Here is a 21,096-nt window from a genome sequence, read left to right as displayed (position 1 = left end):
ATCGGTCAGCCATTTCGGAGGAATACGGTAACTAACATTGTGACACGAGAATTTTATATACAAGATTTTCTACGTAAATTATTTCGACGATTTCTTTCAAATGATTATAATTTAAACACGCTTAGCAATCACCGAGCATGATATTAATTTCCTAGAAAACATTTCCACTGTCCATTGCTTAAGACGTGCAATAAAATTATCAACCTACTTTAACATATACTATTTATTACTAAACATTCGCTATCTAAATCATGCAACATATATGTATCTAACGACGAGCTGACGCAGTGGTCACAGCAACGGGTTATTGCGCTAGATATCGCGGCTTCAATCCCTTCGCATGACATCCTTTTGTAGAGCATCTTATTCTTGAATAGTTGGATGCAGAAGTATATCTTTAAGGTCGAGAAGTGTAAGATGTTTATAAAAAAAGTGTATTTAAATAAAAAATAAAAATCCAACAACTAACATACCCTAAATAACTCGCTCTATAAACAATGTATACATATAACTGATATAAAATACTATTAAAACATACAACTCCCTTTTATCAGTCGGGTAAAAAGTAAATAAAGCAAACATTACATCCTCTGATTATGTCAAATGATAGCAAGTATCAAATACTATTAATCGCATTACATTGTAAGGCGCTTAGTACTATGGATTCACAGAGACGTCAATGGCCTGGACCACGATGACGTGGCGTACACATATATATTTATTCACTTTAGACACTCACACACATAAAATTCATACCTATATGTAAGTTATATGGATATGAATTATAAAATCATAACAATAAAATTGTTTATTTATTGAAGGCGTTACATACAGTTAGGACGCCCAAAAAGGCGATTTTTACGACACTACAGTGTTGGGAATAAACGCTTTCAAACCAGAGGCTGCGACTTCGCAAGTATAGTTCCCGTTCGAGGCAAATAATTGTACCTATTTGTACAATATTATTTTCGGTCTATGTGTATGTCCTTGGGTACCTTGTGTACCTACCGTGCCTCGGGAGTCCGTAAAGCTGTAATTTTTATGGAATCGGTTACGAAAAGCGATATCCATATTAGCATCATATACTTTTGATTCTTACTACGTTTTACTAGATGTTTACATTTCGATAAGACGGTTCAACCGCCCGCGCCGTTCGACCTTTTATCAAAATATTATAATTTCGGTTTGTATGCCACGCGGAATCATTGATAAACTGTGAACAGTTAAAACTAGATTTATGTACATATGTAATCGACAGCTCTTATGGTTATGGGCAAAACTATATGGTTTTTGGTATAAATCACAAACATTAAAGAACAAACCATATTACTATAAGAAAATTATTTGAAATTTTATATTTCGTACATACTCGTACGGACATAATTCGGCCAATAACGTTATCAACGTAACATTTACGCAAGGCAGGTATTTCAAGTAAGTTTTGATTTATATATAACGCAGGCAACACTTTTTTTTTTTTTTTTTTTCTAATTATAATAATGTACCAAAAGTTGATTTACAACTTGTGAGCGACTGTACGTGAATGGAGAAGGTCAAGTGGGTAGAATGTGATATCTGCACTACACACACATTGATATTATTAACAACAAAAATATTACTTCCTATTATTCGATAATTACATTTTGCTGCTATGGTAGATATCTATAACACTTACTTTTACATTATTATGTTGTAACTCCTATGAGTTCAAAAATGTATCTATAATATATCTATCTATAATAATATCCGGGGAAGTACCTCGACCTTAACGAAGATCACAGCTAAATAATACTGCTTTCGTGTTCCTGTGGTGATTCAGGTGACCAGAGCTCCTGGAGGAATCGGGGATAGGGTCGGAACGCACTTGTAATACTTCTGGTATTGCAGGCGTCTATAAGCTACGATATTCGCTTACTATAGTTGAGCCGTACGCTTGTTTGCCGACCTAGTTTTATACAAAAAAAAACAGCATTTATAAGTTCGTACATAAGGCAGAAGTTCTTCGAGTTGTTAGATTTTTAGATTAGTTTCATGAGCTGTGTAATATATAGCCTTAAATGTCTAGTTTGAACACGCTCATGTATGATATGGAACTACTACGAGTTTGATACATGGAGACCGAACACGCGACCGTTAACGTAACAGCAAATTACATTGAGCACTGATCCAGTGCTACATCCCCGTACCTGACAAATAATTGTTAAAGGCTGAACTCATATTTATTTATTTAAGCGCCGTAGGTTTTTTTTACTGTGGGGTTACGGCAGTAAAGAGTATTGCCATCCCCTCTCTTTCCTTTGGGTGTCTTAAGAGGCGACTAAGGGATAACACAGTTCCACTACCACCTTGGAACTTATAGGTTTTAAAAAGACAAGGACTGCACAAACACCCAGAGCCTGGCAGACATCTGTTTGGTCAATACAAATATTTGTATCGCTAAAGGTTTTTATATACGTAAAACAAAATTTCAAGCAAATAACAATAATAAGCAATATTGTTCTGTCTGAATCTGTTGTATGTTTTCGAACTACCAAAATAGGACTCGCATCTTACCAGGAGGACCGTTGTGTTGTGTGTATTATTATTATTTATGTACATTCCTTATTATTTATACACAGTCATCACATCACGTAACTCAGCATTCAATTAATCCTATCAATAGCACGAGTCCGCTAAACGCCCGCTCACTCTTGTACCAGTTGACGTTTTCCTCATGGCGTAGAAGTGTAGAACCGATGCACGTGATCAATCGCAAATGATTATTTGCATTAGAAATACACAAATCTTCATTTTCATCGTCAATGTAAGGTGTTTGTAATTATGAATTTATAAAAAAAAATTAAATAGTATAAAAATGTCCGTTTAAGACTTAAAGCCTCGAACAAGCAAATGTCTTGATTTTAGATAATTTTGTGAATAGTCATTCTAAACGCTGCGCCTATTAGCGAAAATAAAATAATACAAACAGAATTTGAGAAATTAAGGATAACCAAGAATAAAATATTACGTAATATTTAGGTATTTTAAACCTCGATATAACATGATTTAAACTTAATAATTGTATGTATTATGTTTTATAACAACTTACCTACTTAAATACCCTACGAAACACCATAAATATGTGAACTTAATTCTTATTAAAAAAGATGTGTGATGTATTTCTGAAACCGAAACACAGGATTCTTATAGGTACTACTGGTGACATAAAAAAGCCCTAAAACATTGAAGATCAAAGACTTCAAAGATCTCAATCATTATTCAAGTGTAATTTATACTTAAAGCTAACAGCGTCACAGTCTAAAAAACCTCCACTTACACAAAAATAAAAAAGTCAGACTTGCAAAAACCGTTGAAGGATCTCAATGCCCCGAAATAATTGCTCGCAGATTTCATACCTAAATTAGGCAACTAATCTTTAATATTTCCATTAGCATACTAAAAGGAACCGCCAACCCGCATTGGAGCAGCGTGGTGGATTAAGCTCTGATCCTTCTCCTAGATGGGGAAAGAGGCCTATGCTCAGCAGTGGGATATTACAGGCTGAAGTGATACTAAATGGAAAAAAAATTAATATCTCCGTCTCATAGATTTACTCGCGCAACTATAAGATAAACAAAATAGAATGTGTTCTGAACTTCTGAATCTACATGCCAAATCTCAACCAGATACGTTCTACTATTGTCGTGATAGAATAACGAAGTCCATTTCAATTTTAAATTATTAGGAAGATTTAAAATAAATATTATTAAAGAATAATAATAATAAAATAATAAAAGTCATTTATTTCTATAATCTTCGTTTACCAGAGTCTTCTCAGTAAGTTGTTAAAGACACTTGAATTAAAAATGACTCGCTTTTATTATGTAGCTACAATACAGAGCCACCATTCTTCATCAAAATCAGTTCTATAACAAAATATTCATTCATTTGTTTAACTGACTTCCATTGCTGGTAAAAACCGTTGATTAATTTTCTAATGTCACGTAGAATTAAGAACACATGAATGATATTGCAACAATGTCAAAAAACACAAACAGTTGTGTACAAACGAAATATCTAATTAAGTGTTGTCACGAACGTGACAGTAGTCACACATGTCAAATTCAAAAGCACTTCACAATTTTAATTGTATCAAAAACAAGTTGAAAAGTGTCGAAACAACAAAAAGCAAACTGTCAGGAAAACATTTTCACTCCATCTAAAGGCACTGTCAGGTGTCACTTAGCGAAATATAAATTTAAAAGTATGACTTCAAATTTCGTAAATATTCTTTTGCCATACACCCATTTCTATTTTTATTTTTAAATATTTTTTTAAAATAAATTGATAAATTTATTATTGCAAATAAAATAACGCCCCCCTCTCATCGGCCCCCACTATGATTAACTCCTGTGTCGAGGGTCCGGAAACACACGCAAATTACACAAGCACAAACGCCCAGACCATCTACCAGGCAAACATCTGTATGGCCAATACAAAAATGTAGCTATGTACGGGGATCGAACCAGCAACCGCCAGCGCAACGGTAAGATACGATAAGGGACAGTTTTGATCACACATTTAACGACTAATTAAAACGTCAATATTGACCGCGGCCTTAGCGAATCTTTTAATACGCCATGTTAAAGGTCAGCCTGAGAACACTCAATTCCTAAGGTCTTCCAAAATACTATCAAGGTTGTAGTCTCGACCGCACCGGCAATTTCGTTCTTCTCTTCTCTATCTTGTCACATTGGCAAAATTGGTCTAAGATCCGGCATAAGGATGATATACTTTTACCATTTAATTTATTTGCTTTATTAATTAAGTAACGCTGTCTACTTGCAATTTCATTAGATAGCCTATCAGATATATATTGATATATATATATATATTATCTTGCATATGTGCTTGATCATTTTCATTAAACACACGAGGGTATATATTTCTTATGCCGGATCTCGTACTAAATTGTATGTGCTCTTTTGGCACCATTGAAGGCCAACAAACATAATGAATGACATTCACATATTGCGACATGTCGTCGTCCGCGAACTCCGTCCAGAGCGCGCGTCCGCCTCTTTGATCTAAATTGATAAATAACGCCCGAAAAGTGATCATATCCCGTCAAACCTTCCCAAATACCCCTGCGTGTTATTTTATCACCCAAACAAGCCGTATACGTCTTAGTTTTACTTCAGTTCTAACTTCACACGCTGATATATAACTGAAATATCATTTATCATTTTTTGCACAAAATATTTTAAACTTTCCGTACATACGATTTTAAATCTATACATATAAATAAAATTGAAGTGTCTGTCTGTAATATCCGTCTGTGATTTGAAGGATACTAAACCACAAGCAAACGATTTTCAAATTTTGTCTGTCTTTCTGTTTATCCGGTTAATCACAACTTAAGGATAGACGCAGGATAGAGCAACATATAGGTTACTTTTTAACCCAGAATTGTCCTGTAATTGAGATTTACGCGGGGAAACCGCATTTACCGCGAGCGGGTACCTGCCACCCAGATAGATATCAAATAACACTTTTTTTTTATTAAATACGACAATTTTTGCGAACAAATAACACTAAAATTCCAAAATAAGACAAAGAAGGTCACGATTGCCATAGGAAAAGGATTACGCTGTTAAAAAAATGACTGTCCAGATACAACCTCCCACGCGAACGATATCGCGGGTACAGCCAGTTTTTAATAAATACCGACAAAGCACAAAAATAATTTCAATAATAACAATTGAGTACGTAAAAGCCAGTAAACTTTAAAAAAACATGGGACCAGTTCTAAAGTAACAACCTCCCAAACACAAAAGACCCTTCAAAATCAATTTACTACTGACAAAGACATTGGCCACATTAAAAAATGTCGTTTAAATCATCGTGTATCAAGTAGTCCCGAGGGAAATATCCAGTTAAAAAAAAAAACGCTAGAGCAATAGACACTCATTTGTATGAATGGACGGTGCCAACGGCCGGTGACGAGTGATAACAGATAACAGCCGCTCGTAATGTGTCGTTTATCCCGTTACGATCTCACGGTCCTTGAACTCGTACGGGATGAGATCTGAGACTTACCGACTGCGCTGTACAGCTACAGTACAGTAATTATATAATGGGGCGCAATTAAAACAACATACTTCTCTCATGCTGCAATAGTCAATGAATCTTACATAGATGGATAGATTCAAGCAGAACCCACTAATACGATTGTGAAATTTTGTGCGTAGGTAGCTGAAACTACTATATATTCCATCGGAATCGGATATTAAGCTTAAATTAATATAGTTAAAGATTATGTAGTACAATGGAAAAACATAAGGCCCTTAAATCATTTCTTCCAGCAATCAAAAATGTATCAACATCTAAAAAAGCAGAAACGTACTGGATTCTCAGTATCTACTAAATTATAAAGTACAATGAAATGTTTCAAACACTCTTAAAATTCTCTTCCTTTTCTATATAAAATATTCAAAGACGACATCCGAAACGAATCCCATAAACCTTTTTTAGCACAACAGATAAATATTTCATTGCATACTATAACTTACAGTCAAAATTATTCATAGCAATACATCAAATTGTTCATCTGACAATATACAAATAAATTCCCGTACTGTACACTCCTGTTAGGTTACGCCAGTAAAGAATACTAGCAATATCCGTGCGATAATTTGCACTAAATAAGTAAAACATGTACCGACCGTCAACCATGTTGACGTTGTTTCAAAATTAAAGCCGTCATATATATAATTTTAATGATTAATTAATTTACAAAAACCAAAGCAATCATAAATTTTTTAATTGTTGATGCCAGTAGAGCAAGCAATTATCTATAAAAATTTTGCAAATAAAGTTATTATTATTATTATTATTATTATTATTATTATTATTATAAAATGATATATAATTTATGTGGAGTAATTGTGAGTTGTTTTCTAAAAAGAGAGGCAAACATTTTAACCTTAGCGTATTAATATATATGATAGTCTTCCCCTCTCTTCCCCTCAAAAGCCGACCGATGGCAGGATAACCATCCAACTTCTGGCTTTGAAATACACAGTCCGAAGACGGGCAGCAGCGTCATCGGTGCGACAAAGCCAGCCCTGCGGTCACCAACCTCCTGCCCAGCGTGGTGACTATGGTCAACACATATGAATTCACGCCATTTTTTGGCGCGAACTTGTGGAGGCCTATGTCCAATAGTGGACTGCGATAACCTGAAGTGATTGTACATATTTTCAATAACTCTGACTGCTATAGTCGTGGCAACTATGAGATACATACTGATGGGCAGGAGAGCACAACACCACTTGAGAACAGTATTATTTGACTGTGCTCTTCTATAAGGTTGAGAGACTCTAGGTTGCTCCAAATATTGAACGGAATATTTCCCAATATAACTCGAAAATAAAAACAGAAAGTAACCTAAATGCATAACAATAAGTCAGACAATGTGTACGAGCGTCCCTTACTGAGGCTTAACTAGTCTCATGAAGTATTTTATTGTAATGTCTGTCAAACGGACATTCAAACTACGAGCTCGTACTGACAATGAGCGCAATTAACGCAACGCTGAGACTTGATAGCGTGACGCTAATAACTCGTCCAGTCTGACTTATGCTTAAGACTTCATACAAATATACATACATACAAATATACAAACGAACATTAAATATAAGAATTGTGTTTGCTCGCAAACGAAAAAAAAACCGACTTCAATTACATCGACAAGTATGACTTATGCTTAAGACTTCATACAAATATACATACATACATACAAATATACAAACGAACATTAAATATAAGAATTGTGTTTGCTCGCAAACGAAAAAAAAAACCGACTTCAATTACATCGACAAGTAATACAACGTAGATCGACGAAAAAATAGTCAAGCAACTACGCGTTATCAAAGATTACTCAAAAAGTAGTGATCAGATCTCGATAAAATTTATATGTGACCATATGATAAATATCAGCTTTCGATTAAATTAAAAATTATCAAAATCGGTATACCCAGTAAAAAGTTATTACGGATTTTCGAGAGTTTCCCTCGATTTCTCTGGGATCCCATCATCAGATCCCGGTTTCCTTATTATGGTACCAACCTAGGGATATCCCCTTTCCAACAAAATAAGAATTATCAAAATCGGTAGATCCAGTAGAAAGTTGTGTGGTATAATACAACGTAGGTCGACGAAAAAAGCGTCAAGTAAAAACGCATTATTAGATATAACTCAAAAAGTAGTTGTTAAATTTCAAATAAATTTAAATGGGATCAATTGACACACACCACCTTTCGATTAAAAAAAATTTGTTGAAATCGGTCCACCCGGTCAAAAGTTCTGATGTAACATACATAAAAAAAAGAAAAAAAATACAGTCGAATTGAGAACCTCCTCCTTTTTTGGAAGTCGGTTAAAAAGAATCTATAGATATATGTTAAGCTATTCAAAATATTTTCCATATCGTGAAGAACAGGAAAAAATACAATTTTTCGTTGAAAAAATCCTAACACTTTCAAACACACAAATACTTCACCAATACTTAAAATGCAAATACTATTGATTTTATTACTACCACTAGTATTTAGTACCATAACATTTGCAACAGGAACCTTGAAGCTGTTGCGAATATGATCTAAGTTTTTTTTATCACCCACAGAACATGGCAGAACATGTTGTTTGACAAGTTTCGCAAGAACCGGTATATTCGTAAAACCAAAATCGCCAAACAAATCCTAAAAGTTAAGAAATGACCTCTGATACTGCATAAACGGTATTTTTATTTACAAAAAATTAAACAGTCTTTGATAATAAATTATCTCACCCATATCTAGTAATATACCCAGCATAATATTTAGAGATCGCCAAAAAATCTGTTAAATTTTTAAGTGAGCTGAATGCTTTCATCAAGGTTTTGTTTTTAAAGTTAAATGAAGCTGAACTAAAACGGTCTGTTAATGTCCCACAACTGGGCAAAGAATCTTTTACTTATGATGCGAATGATCACTGTGACTTAACCTCAATTCAAAAAGTTTTACTAGAAGTATTATTAAATAAAAATGTAATGTTGATGTATGTTGATGTAAGAGTACAGTACTGTATTATTCTTTAAGGTAATCGTTTTTTGTGAAGAAGAATTACAATTATTACATTAAATAATTGTGTTTGCTCGCAAACGAAAAAAAACCGACTTCAATTACATCGACGAGTAATACAACGTAGATCGACGAAAAAATAGTCAAGTAACTACGCGTTATCAAAGATTACTCAAAAAGTAGTTATCAGATCTCAATAAAATTTATATGTGACCACATGACAAACATCAGCTTTCGATTAAATTAAAAATTATTAAAATCGGTACACCCAGTAAAAAGTTATTGCGGATTTTCAAGAGTTTCCCTCGATTTCTCTGGGATCTCATCATCAAATCCTGGTTTCCTTATCATGGTACAAAACTAGGGATATGTCCTTTCGAACAAAAAAAGAATTATCAAAATCGGTACACCCAGTAAAAAGTTATTGCAGATTTTTAAGAGTTTCCCTCGATTTCTCTGGGATCCCATCATCAGATCCTGGTTTCCTTATCATGGTACTAGGGATATCTCTTTTCTAACAAAAAAAGAATTATCAAAATCGGTATATCCAGTAGAAAGTTATGCGGTATAATATAACGTAGGTCGACGAAAAAAAGCGTCAAGTAAAAACGCATTATTAGATATAACTCGAAAAGTAGTTGTTAGATCTCAAATAAATTTAAATGGGGCCAATTGACACACACCACCTTTCGATTAAAAGAAAATTTGTCGAAATCGGTCCACACGGGCAAAAGTTCTGATGTAACATACATTTAAAAAAAAAAAATACAGACGAATTGAGAACATCCTCCTTTTTTGGAAGTCGGCTAAAAACCAGCGCTTTACTGCGATCTCACCTGATGGTAAGTTAAGAGGCAGCCTAAGATGGTGCGCGCTTGCCTAGAGGATTAAAACTCTTCATTTAAAGATACCCAAGTTATATTTAGTTGGACAAACGGAAGCCGGAAGGCCAATCCAAATTTTTGCGGTGCGTATTAGGAACGAGGAAGCAAAGCACTTAGTGATAAATAATTATAATAATTATTGTAAACAATAATAATTATCTATTTGAACTACTGAACGCAACAGTTATTATCATAAACTATAGATAATAGTTTGTGTTAGTTATATTTATACGCGTAATTGTGTCAATATATTATAATATGTAATGAACCATGACTTTACTTCGTTCTATCAGATTATCTACCTCTATGAGTATACTAAAACTAGATCGCTATAATCAACAAACGTTTCGTTGTCAAATTTCGAACAACTGAGATGGGGTACAGTAGGAAATATCCTGCTTTAAATCTGGAGCAGCCCAACTGGGGAAGTACCTTTACCTTACAGAAGTTTACAGCTAAATAATACTACACCTAGTACCCTGAGGTCCTCTTCAGAGCTCCTCGGCTCCCTTCAGAGTTCAGATGTAACATACAAATAAAGAAGCCGGGCTTTAGACGACATTTTCTACTTATTGAATTAATTATTAACTTAGTTACCTATATATCTCTATTATCTATATTTTGTTTACTAGAATATAATTGATATAATAGAATTCGATACATACTATACAAATTGTGCCGATGCAAAGTTTTAATTCTATACGTTTCCTTTTTAACCGACTTTTAAAAAAGGAGGAGGTTCTCAATTCGACTGTATTTTTTTTTAATGTATGTTACATCAGAACTTTTGACCATGTGGACCGATTTCGACAAATTTTGTTTTAATCGAAAGGTGGTGTGTGCCAATTGGTCCCATTTAAATTTATTTGAGATCTAACAACTACTTTTCGAGTTATATCTAATAATGCGTTTTTACTTGACGCTTTTTTCGTCGACCTACGTTGTATTATACCGCATAACTTTCTACTGGATATACCGATTTTGATAATTCTTTTTTTGTTGGAAAGGGGATATCTCTAGTTTGGTACCCTGATAAGGAAACCAGGATCTGATGATGGGATCCCAGAGAAATCGAGGGAAACTATCGAAAATCCGTAATAACTTTTTACTGGTACCGATTTTGATAATTTTTAATTTAATCGAAAGCTGATGTTTATAATGTGGTCACATATAAATTTTATCCAGATCTGATAACTACTTTTTGAGTAATCTTTGATAACGCGTAGTTGCTTGACTATTTTTTCGTCGATCTACGTTGTATTACTTGTCGATGTAATTGAAGTCGGTTTTTTTTTTCGTTTGCGAGCAAACACAGTTATTGTTACTAGATAAACGGTTACAGTAACGCCTTGAACGACTATAACACGAAACGCATCAAAAAAACTCTTACCGACCTTACTACTTCCTCTGTCAACACACTAGAAACCTACATCGTCTAGGTACCTTACAGGATGGCCTTAACCACATATTTTAGAGCACCATTCATCTATCATCATCCACCAGTCTTTGATGGTTCACTGCTAGACATACCCCCCCCCCCCCAATGTTCACCACTCCCCCGGCACTAAGCCCTCTGAATCCAACGGCTTCCGAATGTCTCCTTCAGGCCTGTGCCCCTTTTGCCTTCTTCCCTAACGGTTGTCGGTTCTCCTTGCATTATTTAACATTGTTTCAGAAAGGTACTTCCCCATTAAGGCTGGTTCAAATTTTCAATAAGATATTTCATGATATATATTTACCTCAATAATTCGACTTGAATAAACCTTATTTTTTCATTTAATGGCCAACGACATCTAAGATTATAGTCCCGATCAAGGTTACAATCATCCACGTGACGTTCAAGAACACGTATGGAATAATTGCTCGATAAGGGAATTGAGAAAATGTGTCATCATTGCAGATAATAGTGATTCTGTTCCAACAGTCGCTTTGACGGTTTGATTAGCATCTGTTAACTTATTTACAATACTAACTTACATTTCTCGCGTTATGAATAATTAACGCTACAGAACTTTCAGTTAAGAAAGTTCTTATCCAAACTGGAACTTAATTTGCATACGTATTCAGATTTATGTCTATGTATAGACATTCTGTTACAAATGAGGTCTACCAAAATCGTCCAATCTCTCAATTAAAACTTAAATAAATAAATATCACATTCACACCAAGTAATAGGTAAATCAGTAATAAGTAACACAGTAATGCAACCTAAATTTCGAAACATAATTATTAAAAATAATATTTATAAAAAAAAGACATTATAACTGCTTCTAGCAGACTTGGTCAAAGTATTATGAAATTTCTTTAAGTAACAAATTACTAGAAATCGAGATATTTTAAAATATTCCTGTTACTGTAAATTTAAAATAAAAATTTGCGTCAACTCAGATATTTTTGGACAAAATTCGGCGGATCTCCTACTCTTTTTCCTAATTCACTCATTCGTCGTTCCAAGTTACAAGTGGATGAGGTTACGTCAGAATATTTAATACGGAGTTTGCTAACGGTAAATACTCCATACGCCCATAATACTATTACTTACTAGAGGTAGAATTTTCTCACGAACTCCATACTAATATTAATCGAAAGCTATCATCATCATCATCATTACAGCCTATCACAGTCCACTGCTGGACATAGGCCTCCACAAGTTTACGCCAAAAATAGCGTGAACTCATGTGTTTTGCCCATAGTCACCACGCTGGGCAGGCGGGTTGGTGACCGCAGGGCTGGCTTTGTCGCACCGAAGACGCTGCTGCCCGTCTTTGACCTGTGTATTTCAAAGCCAGCAGCTAGCCGAAAGCTATCAATTGTAGATAAAATTGGAGATCGATCATATTCTAACTATTCTTTTGATGTACGGTGGATATAAAAAAAAATGGTTACGCGAATTTCACTCATGGTAATGAAACAACTTTTTCGGATTTTACAGCAACCACTACGTCGGGCGTCTAAAAAACCTAATAATAATAAATAAGTAAATAGTAGTAATACAATAATAAATATATAAATAAAATAGTAATAATAAGTTTCATTATAATAAAAAAAGCTTTCCCGAACATTTTTCAGGTATTTTAATGTAATTTGTTTTTTAACTAAGTTAGACACTTCATATTTATTTGAACATTCGTATCGAAAGAATTAATTACGTTGGTGAAACAGTTAATATAATGTTTTACATAACACACTATGTATTACATGACTTATTATTTTTTATCTTTCAATATAAAACACTACGTTATCATACGTAATATCTAATTCATATTGAATTATTATATTAAACCAGGCAGTATAAATAGAAGTTAATAAATAATGTATATAATACATAACGACTAGTAATAGTACTATTGATAAAAATTTGAATTGATAATAAATTAAATGAGTATGCGTGCGCGCGTGCGTGCATGCGTGCATGCGTGCGTGCGTGCATGCGTGCGCGCGCGCGTGCGTGTGCTTGTATTTATATATGTATGTGTATATTAGGTAGTCTCTCTGTTTATCGAAACAGACATATACTATAAATCACGTCATTACTCATGTGGGGCGTAACAGTGACGACAACGTTAAACAATATCAAAAATTATCGCAAGCGACGTCACAGTAGATTCATAGAAAGTATGTGAAAAAGATGATTCAATAATTGTTTGTTATTTTGAGTTAGCAACACACTTCAGCCTAACTCTATCTACAGCTAAACACAGGCCTATCCAAGCTCGCGCCAAACATCCTGGTTTTCCACGATCCTCATCCAAACTCCGAAGTCCATTTTACGCAGACCTTCGGTCGAACAGTCCGAAGGACATCCCAACCAATACATCGACGCATTGCAAACGCCATGGTCACCAGTGAAATGGACCAAAAATAATAATTAAAATCCCTTTTCAAGTAAATATTCCATTTTATATATAAGTCCTAGCAGATATTGTGCTTCAGTTCGTTAAAAGATCAATGTTCATTCAAACGGTTCTCTTCACTGACAAGTGCGGTCACACGAATGGTCAGCGTTAATTAAGGTTCGATGAACTAAGAAAATTCTTTTGTATCCAAGATTGGAACGAAACAAAAATGCTTTGCGATGCATTTAAATGTCAGACTGAGATAAGATTAGTCGAAATTAAGAAAAAAACAATGATATGTTTAAATTTTCTTTTTTTTTCTCAAAGATTCTTGAAAGAATCGTAAAATATAGCTACAATAAATCCATATGAAATTTTGCGTGCGCAGTAACTGTTTGAGTATTTCAGTTTCGAGATTCAAAGGTCGGTTTTGAAAAATACATTAATTCATCTGCAGCAAATAAATTTCATTTTGAGGATATATTTTGAAGAGTAGAAAGATGTTTTTAGTGCAAAACTTATGCAAAACGATGAAGAAAACATTTTTATATCGCTTTAACTCTTTCCAAATAATTCATCTAAAACTGTCGATCAAAATATTTATATTAGGTATGATCAGATGTCGATCAAAATATTTATCTTTGGTCACAAGACTACAGTGGCTAATGGCTCTAATTGAAAGCTTACTGTTTGGTAAAAACCTCGGTATAACAAACACACATAATGAAAAACATGTTTTCTAGTCAGTATGAGTGTTTTTACACGGAATGGGGAAAACCAACAATAAATCAAGATAAAATCACATAGATAAAAATACAATTCAGCCTGTAACATTCTATTGCTAGGCATAGGTCTCTATCTCCATGTAGGAGAAGAATTAAAGCTTAATTCACCTGGTCCACTGCGGTTTGGCTGATTTATATAAATATATCAAAATGAAACGTTAACAAATATATATTTTTTGGTATTAAAAACAAAATAGCAGTTTCAATTTTAAAATTATAGAGTTCATCGCTCAAATGTCAAATCCTACACAAAAAATTATAGTCAAAAATTTCTGAATTCAAGTTGGCTTTAAAAGTAGATAGGTACTTTGGGGACATCCACTAATTACGTGAGCTCCAATGGTGGGAGAGGTTCAATGAAATCTCACCAAATCTCACTTAAACCGAGGGGAGATAATCGAAAACTAATAATAATATTTTATACAAAAAAAATATATAAAATATTACGGACAAAAAAAATATATGAAGTGTTCATTTTGCCCGCTAAAATCTATCTCATGGCTACTAAAATCATTTAGTTTTTGTCTTAAATTTTATTTAATTTAAATTTTCCTGTCAATCTCTATTATATTCAGCGTCAATCTCACGTAAGGGGAGGGGGGCAAAACTGCTCGAAGAATAGCTCACGTAATTAATGAATGTCCCCCTTTGAACAGTCATTTTACAAAATATAATCACACATAAGTATATCCAAAACTAATTATAATTATGACTAATTTGAAGCTATCGCCCATTCGAAGTGTAGATTCTGCTGAAAAGAATTTGCAAGAAAATCAAAAGCTAGTCTTTTAAAAAACTGTAAATGATAAATTTATTCACAAAAATGACAGACATGACAGGGTGTATTCTACCAAAAGTGTGTACATAGCTATATACTATATGTGAATACTAGCGACCTCTGTCCGTCCATATCTTTTTACACGGTAAGTAATCACCAAAATATCATACACTAAAACCTTCTCCGGAACACGCTGCATCTTATGGTATAAGTATTATTCCGATCAGTTCAGTAGTTTTCGCAGTATAACGAAGAAGATTTAAGGATGAAAACGTACGCGAAAATGTATCTTTCTATGAATGTTTGAAACGTCTATTTACAAGTAAAATTGACTGAACACGCGTGAGTCGTGACTGTACTCAAACACAAGACGAACGTTCCTACATCCATCAAAAATTTAGGAAAGAAACTTTGACGCACGTCGTTTTCAACATTAAGGGCCTGTTTTATCGTTAAAGCTATTTCACGTGTGATTATTTAATTCAGATAACTTAATGAAATTTTACTCTCGAATGCCATTTTATTTATGGGATATTTCTATTCGCTATCTATGAATCTAAACTGTACTTTAATAATTGAGGTAAAAAAAGCACTGATGGCCTATTTAAACTCCCGTTGTTTATGTCTATTCGTAAACTGAAGGTAGGGCACAGCAGGAATTTCCTGCTCAAAATATGGAGCAGCCCGACTGGGGTAGTACCTCGACCTTACAGAAGATCACAGCTAAATAATACTGTTTTCAAGCAGTATTGTGTTCCTGTTGGTGAGTAAGGTGACCAGAGCTCCTGGGGGAAAATATTTATATATCCTCTTCCTCTTGAGGGATTGAGGATTGGGTCGGCAACGCGCTTGCGATGCTTCTGGTGTTGCAAGCGTCTATAAGCTACGGTAATCGCTTACCATCAGGTGAGCCGTACGCTTGTTTGCCAACCTAGTGACATAAAAAAAAAAAAAAAACTATCAGGATAAGGACAAACTTTATCAACAATTGACGAATCGCTCTTAAAGTAATGAGTGAACATCTAAGTTGAAATTTACTTGAAAATTAACGTGGTAACGGCATATAGGCTCCCACTGTCGCGGCTTTTATCTTCTTAAATGAAAAATATTTATAATCCTCTTCATCTTGAGGGATTGAGGATAGGGTCGGCAACGCGCTTGCTGTGCTTCTGGTGTAGCCGGCGTCTATAAGCTACGGTAATCGCTTACCATCAGATGAGCTGTACGCCTGTTTGCCGACCCTGTTATAAAAAAATAATAATAATACGCCATACAGATGTTTGTCGTGTGTCTGGGTGGGTGGTTGTTGGACTGCCGACACAGGATTCGCCATTACTGATACTCACACCGATACGTAAACCCTAGGACTGTTTACGATACGACACCAGTCAATAATCTGATGTATATATTACTCCACTACTCTAAGTTTTAGCGCAATAATTTACAGCCTAATGTTTCCCTAAGTATAGGTCATATAACGTACAAAAAACACAATCAAACAAAATTTATTATTCAATGAAGGAAAAATATAACTAGTTAATTTTTTTTGTTAGTGGCGATTAGCGAGCAGCGTCTTAATTCAAGCAAAAACTTATTTCAATTATATATTCGTGTGGTAATTGCGCACATCATCAGATTTATTACAAAACACACAATAAAACCAGCAGTGAATGTCAGACTTCTATACATATACTCATACATTAAACTTATATCATAATAATCGTATGCTTCTTGACATTAAGTTCAAATTCAAGATGGTAGTACGCATAATTAGACTAACTACGAATGCGTGTTATGTTTTTGCGAACTGTGTACAATTTTTTTCAATAAAGATTTCATTTATCTATTTATTCTATTAATTTCCATAAGCCGTATCTTGAATTTTTATGGCATGTAATACTAAAAAATTGACCAGTTCAAACCTTTAACAGGGTCTTTGTTTGTCAAAAAAGTAGTGTTGAGCATATTATATTGAGTAATTAAATACACTTACATATACCTGTTTTATTACTAGTTGATGCTTTATTACAAAATATTGACTAGCCCGTTGGCGCAGTTTGTAGTGACCCTGCTTTCTGCTTCGGGGGTTGTGGGTGTAGAACGTAAGTCGACGGAAAGTTAGTCAAGTAAATAAACATTATTAGATAAACTCAAAAAGTACTTGTCATAATCTTAATTAAATTTAAATGGGACACGTCACAAGCACCACCTTTCGATCAAAAAAAGAATCATCACATACACAGAATACAGTCGAATTGAAAACCTCCTCCTTTTTGGAAGTCGATTCACATGGTGGGCTTGATGTCCTAATGAATGTTAGTTATAGCTTATAATTAACAAAACTGAGATAATTGATATAAGATATATTATGCTATTATCGATGTTAATCTCAATTAGCGGCCATCTCATGATCCATAAATTACGTTACACGTTGGGTGGAGGGGTAAGAGTTCGACGAAGTGTGACAATGTGTGACAAGGAGTGAATGCATTACGCATTCAGCCTGTAACATCTCACTCTTGGGCATAGCCCTCTTTCTCCATATGGGAGAAGGATTGGAGCTTAATCCACCATGCTGCTCCACTGCGGGTTGGCGAGGTTGACAAGGGGTTGAGAGGGGTCCTAAATATTGTGACATAAAATTAAAATATAATATATCTAATTGTAAGTATTAAAACATAATAAATGAACCATATTGCCCGTTATAAAAATATGAGTATTTTGAGAAATATATAGAGATATTTGAACAGATAACACATATTTGAGCTTATTGCTTGTTCAAAAAAACGTTTACAGCTTAAAATAATATGTAAATAATATATACAATAAATATGTGCATGTAATAAGTACCTAATACCAATTTATTGGTAGATATTATCTCTGACATTGCTTGGAGCAACGTGTGATGTAATTACGGCCATTTTCAATAACCTATCTATAGCCTTCGGTTTTGCCTAATAGCGATAGCTTTTTGATACAATTTGTATGGAGCTTACGTCAAAATTCTATCTCTAGTAAGCAAATGCAGATGTAAATAGAATATTGAAACAGGCCATTAAACTGGTCAATGTCACCAGAAGGTTGGCGAATTTGTGGACATAATAGATGTTTATGTACACGTTAACGCTATTATGACACTACTACGCTAATTCAGATGTTGTACTCACTACAGCTGCAAAGGTGTTACGTCTGCGAATAATACAAATAATCTTAACTTTTTTTTTACACAACAGCTACATTTTTAAGTACATTGTCCAAAAATCCTAGTAATAATTTGAGCTTAAAATTAAACTGTGTAGTTTATGACAGTATTAACAGATTATAATTAAAATTTAATTTATTTTATTTTTGTATTTTCCCAGTTTCATCGTTGAAACACCAATTCATCCTTACAACTACCATTTGCATTTATATAAGTATAAGTTAGCAATTAAATAGTAATTATATGAAATATGTTAAAATAAACATTTTGAAATATAAACCTCACACTATGGTTCTGAGTTGGATATGAATTCTGTGTTGTGGAGAAAACACACACCACACAGGCACAAACTCCCAGACAACGAAGCAGACAAAACCAGAGATAGAAAGGTTATTAAATACGGCCTTAAGCCAAACCATAAAAACATTTGAGTGTGAGTGGATAAACCATATAAAAACATTTGAGTTTTTATCCAAACTTATAAGAAAATTAATATATTACACAAATGAAACAAAAACAACATATTCTATTTTATGGCATAATATTCTCAATTTTGTACACATATAAGACCTATCACTAAACTATCGGAGAGAGTATACAGACAAGAGAAAACAAATAAACATAATGACACAAGTACTAAACATAATATCCAATTAGAAGACACAACGGAATGTAAATTGTATAATAAAGAAAAATTTCTCACAAATTTAATGAGTTTTTTGACTCTTACATATAACCTTCACATTTTCATACATCATAAACATAATAATTGTGTAACTACATATTCTCAAACATTTTTTTAATGGCAATTTTCTAACGAGTAACTGTAGATAATATAATATATATTATATGTATGTATGTGTTAAAAAATATATGTAATCGTTGTGTGGCTACAGTAGTAAAGAATATAGTCTCTCTTCCTTCTTAAGGGCCGACTAAGGGATTCCACTACCACCTTGAAACTTAAAAAGCCGACCGATAGCCAGATAGCCGATTGCCATTTTGCCATATATGTTATTAACACCCTTAAGCCCCCCCCCCCCCCCTATAACTTAGGGGTATGAAAAATAGATGTTGGCCGATTCTCAGACCTACCCGATATGCCCACAAAATTTTATTAAAATTGGTCGAGCCGTTTCGGAGGAGCTCAATGTTTAACACAATGACACGAGAATTTTATATATTAGATAATACCAAAGAACAGTAAAGTTTAAATTAAGGTAATCATAATGTAATTTGATTTTAATAAGTAAAAAATGAATGAGTAGTTTTAAGCTATTATGTTAGCAAAAGGTTATTTTGCCTTCTTCAATTTAGAAATTTGTGCTTTAAAATAATTATTGATATTTTTTTTTTACCATATTTATAATTTTTAGATTTTTTTAATGTAACTTTTAGGTATAGAAATAATATTAAAAATGTTTTGATAAAATATTTGTTATTATCAAATAATTCTTGATAAATACTTTTGACCTTTCTTTAGTTTCCTGTTCATTTTAATGTAAATGTAACCAAACAGACAATGTATTATTCATTCCAAATACAGATAACTCCAATAAAAACTATTGAACTATTCATTAATTAAAGAAAAGTTTAAGCTTTGTTATTATTTACAATGAAAATATAAACACGTATTTTTTCATGTGAGTAAAAACAAGTTATCGTAAGTGACAATAAATTTACAAGACCAGCAATTAAATGAAGGTATAATTTCACTTACCGCCATCACCATCTCGAAAGAGTACTTGTGTACCCTGACGGGAGATACGTATTCTTGAACCATGGTTACGAGGTGCTCACTTTAATGTCCTTTACCAAAAAAAAGGATTCCAAACCCTATTTATGTCAGCGTATTACACTACGGTCATTGTGTTCCAAAAACGTGAGAGTGAACTTGTACACTAATCCTACTAGATAATTTCTACACTAATCCCCTTCACTCTCTAAACACGACACAAAAATAAACGAGTAAACGAATGTCAAATAAGACTAAAATGCGCGAGTCGCTACAAGCGACGACGAGTCGACGACGTACAATAAAATGAATTGATTATTCTCTCTGAAGTTCGTAACAAACAGTTTTATTTTTGATAGTTTACAGTTAAGTTGCCATTACAAAAAAAGACTCAATTTGTATTTAAAAGAAATGTAAATTGTACGCTCAGATTAATAAACAAAAGTTATGTTGTTTATTAATCTGAGATTGTATCACTGTACGCTTCATTCTTATTAGAATTAAAATATAAATTCAATATAATTTTATTTTAATACATGCTTTGTTATGTAAACTAAGTAATATACATAATTCAATTGATAACTTTAGAATGGTTGTAAATATTATTTTTAATATGGTCTAAAAATGGAGATGGTTTCATTTTGTTTATTCTTTATGAACTCATAATCACATTTAAAACAGCGTCAAAATATTTTTTTTGTAAATGTTAAAAAAAATACTTCATTTATTATATTTTATGTAAAATAATCTTCAAATAAATATACCGACTCAATTC

The 21,096-nt window shown here is 33.5% G+C and overlaps 1 protein-coding gene across 1 annotated transcript in view; it reads right to left on the bottom strand.

The window, feature by feature from the left end:
* LOC123656342 (protein real-time) overlaps window positions 1-20,641 on the bottom strand; it is a 100,302-nt gene extending 79,661 nt beyond the window's left edge. The window contains exon 1 of the mRNA XM_045592039.1: window positions 20,307-20,641. Within this exon, the coding sequence (XP_045447995.1) occupies window positions 20,307-20,369 (63 nt within the window). The 5' untranslated portion in view covers window positions 20,370-20,641. The remainder of the gene's footprint in view (window positions 1-20,306) is intronic.
* Window positions 20,642-21,096: the final 455 nt, after the last annotated feature.

The sequence above is a fragment of the Melitaea cinxia genome, chromosome 9 (genome assembly GCF_905220565.1).
Source record: "Melitaea cinxia chromosome 9, ilMelCinx1.1, whole genome shotgun sequence".
Taxonomy (NCBI): Eukaryota; Metazoa; Arthropoda; class Insecta; order Lepidoptera; family Nymphalidae; genus Melitaea; species Melitaea cinxia.
The sequence above is the reverse complement of the archived record's forward strand: the minus strand, read 5'-3'. Positions and strand labels throughout refer to the sequence as shown.